Source organism: Physeter macrocephalus, unplaced genomic scaffold (genome assembly GCF_002837175.3).
Source record: "Physeter macrocephalus isolate SW-GA unplaced genomic scaffold, ASM283717v5 random_2162, whole genome shotgun sequence".
Lineage (NCBI taxonomy): Eukaryota > Metazoa > Chordata > Mammalia > Artiodactyla > Physeteridae > Physeter > Physeter macrocephalus.
In genome coordinates, this window is record NW_021147446.1 from 13369 (window position 1) to 14000 (window position 632).

Here is a 632-nt window from a genome sequence, read left to right on the forward strand (position 1 = left end):
TGGTTCACCAGTATATGGTGCGGACGTCAGTGGCTCCTTATTCGAAAGAAACACGAAGCAGTGGAGCCTTGGACACCTGGGAACCATTCAGGACCTGCTGGAGCGGGAGTGCGGAGTGGTCATCGAAGGCGTCAACACCCCCTACCTGTACTTCGGCATGTGGAAGACCGCCTTCGCCTGGCACACGGAGGACATGGACCTTTACAGCATCAACTACCTGCACTTCGGGGAGCCCAAGACGTGGTACGCGGTGCCCCCGGAGCACGGCCGGCGCCTGGAACGCCTGGCCAGGGAGCTTTTCCCGGGCAGCTCGCGGGGCTGTGAGGCCTTCCTGCGGCACAAGGTGGCTCTCATCTCGCCCACGGTCCTCAAGGACAACGGCATCCCCTTCGGTCGGGTCACTCAGGAGGCTGGAGAGTTCATAGTCACGTTTCCCTATGGCTACCACTCTGGCTTCAACCATGGCTTCAACTGCGCGGAAGCCATCAATTTCGCCTCCCCGCGCTGGATCGATTATGGCAAAGTGGCCTCGCAGTGCAGCTGCGGGGAGGCCCGAGTTGCCTTCTTCATGGACACCTTCGTGCGCATCCTGCACCCGGAGCGCTACGAGCTGTGGAAACGCGGGCAGGACC

General features: G+C 61.6%; 1 protein-coding gene across 1 annotated transcript; it reads left to right on the top strand.

The window, feature by feature from the left end:
* Window positions 1-4: 4 nt before the first annotated feature.
* Window positions 5-628, top strand: LOC112062966 (lysine-specific demethylase 4D; the record flags this gene model as incomplete). Its single annotated transcript, XM_024117904.2, has 1 exon — window positions 5-628. A coding segment is annotated over one exon (624 nt), but the record flags the coding sequence as incomplete, so codon positions are not given.
* Window positions 629-632: the final 4 nt, after the last annotated feature.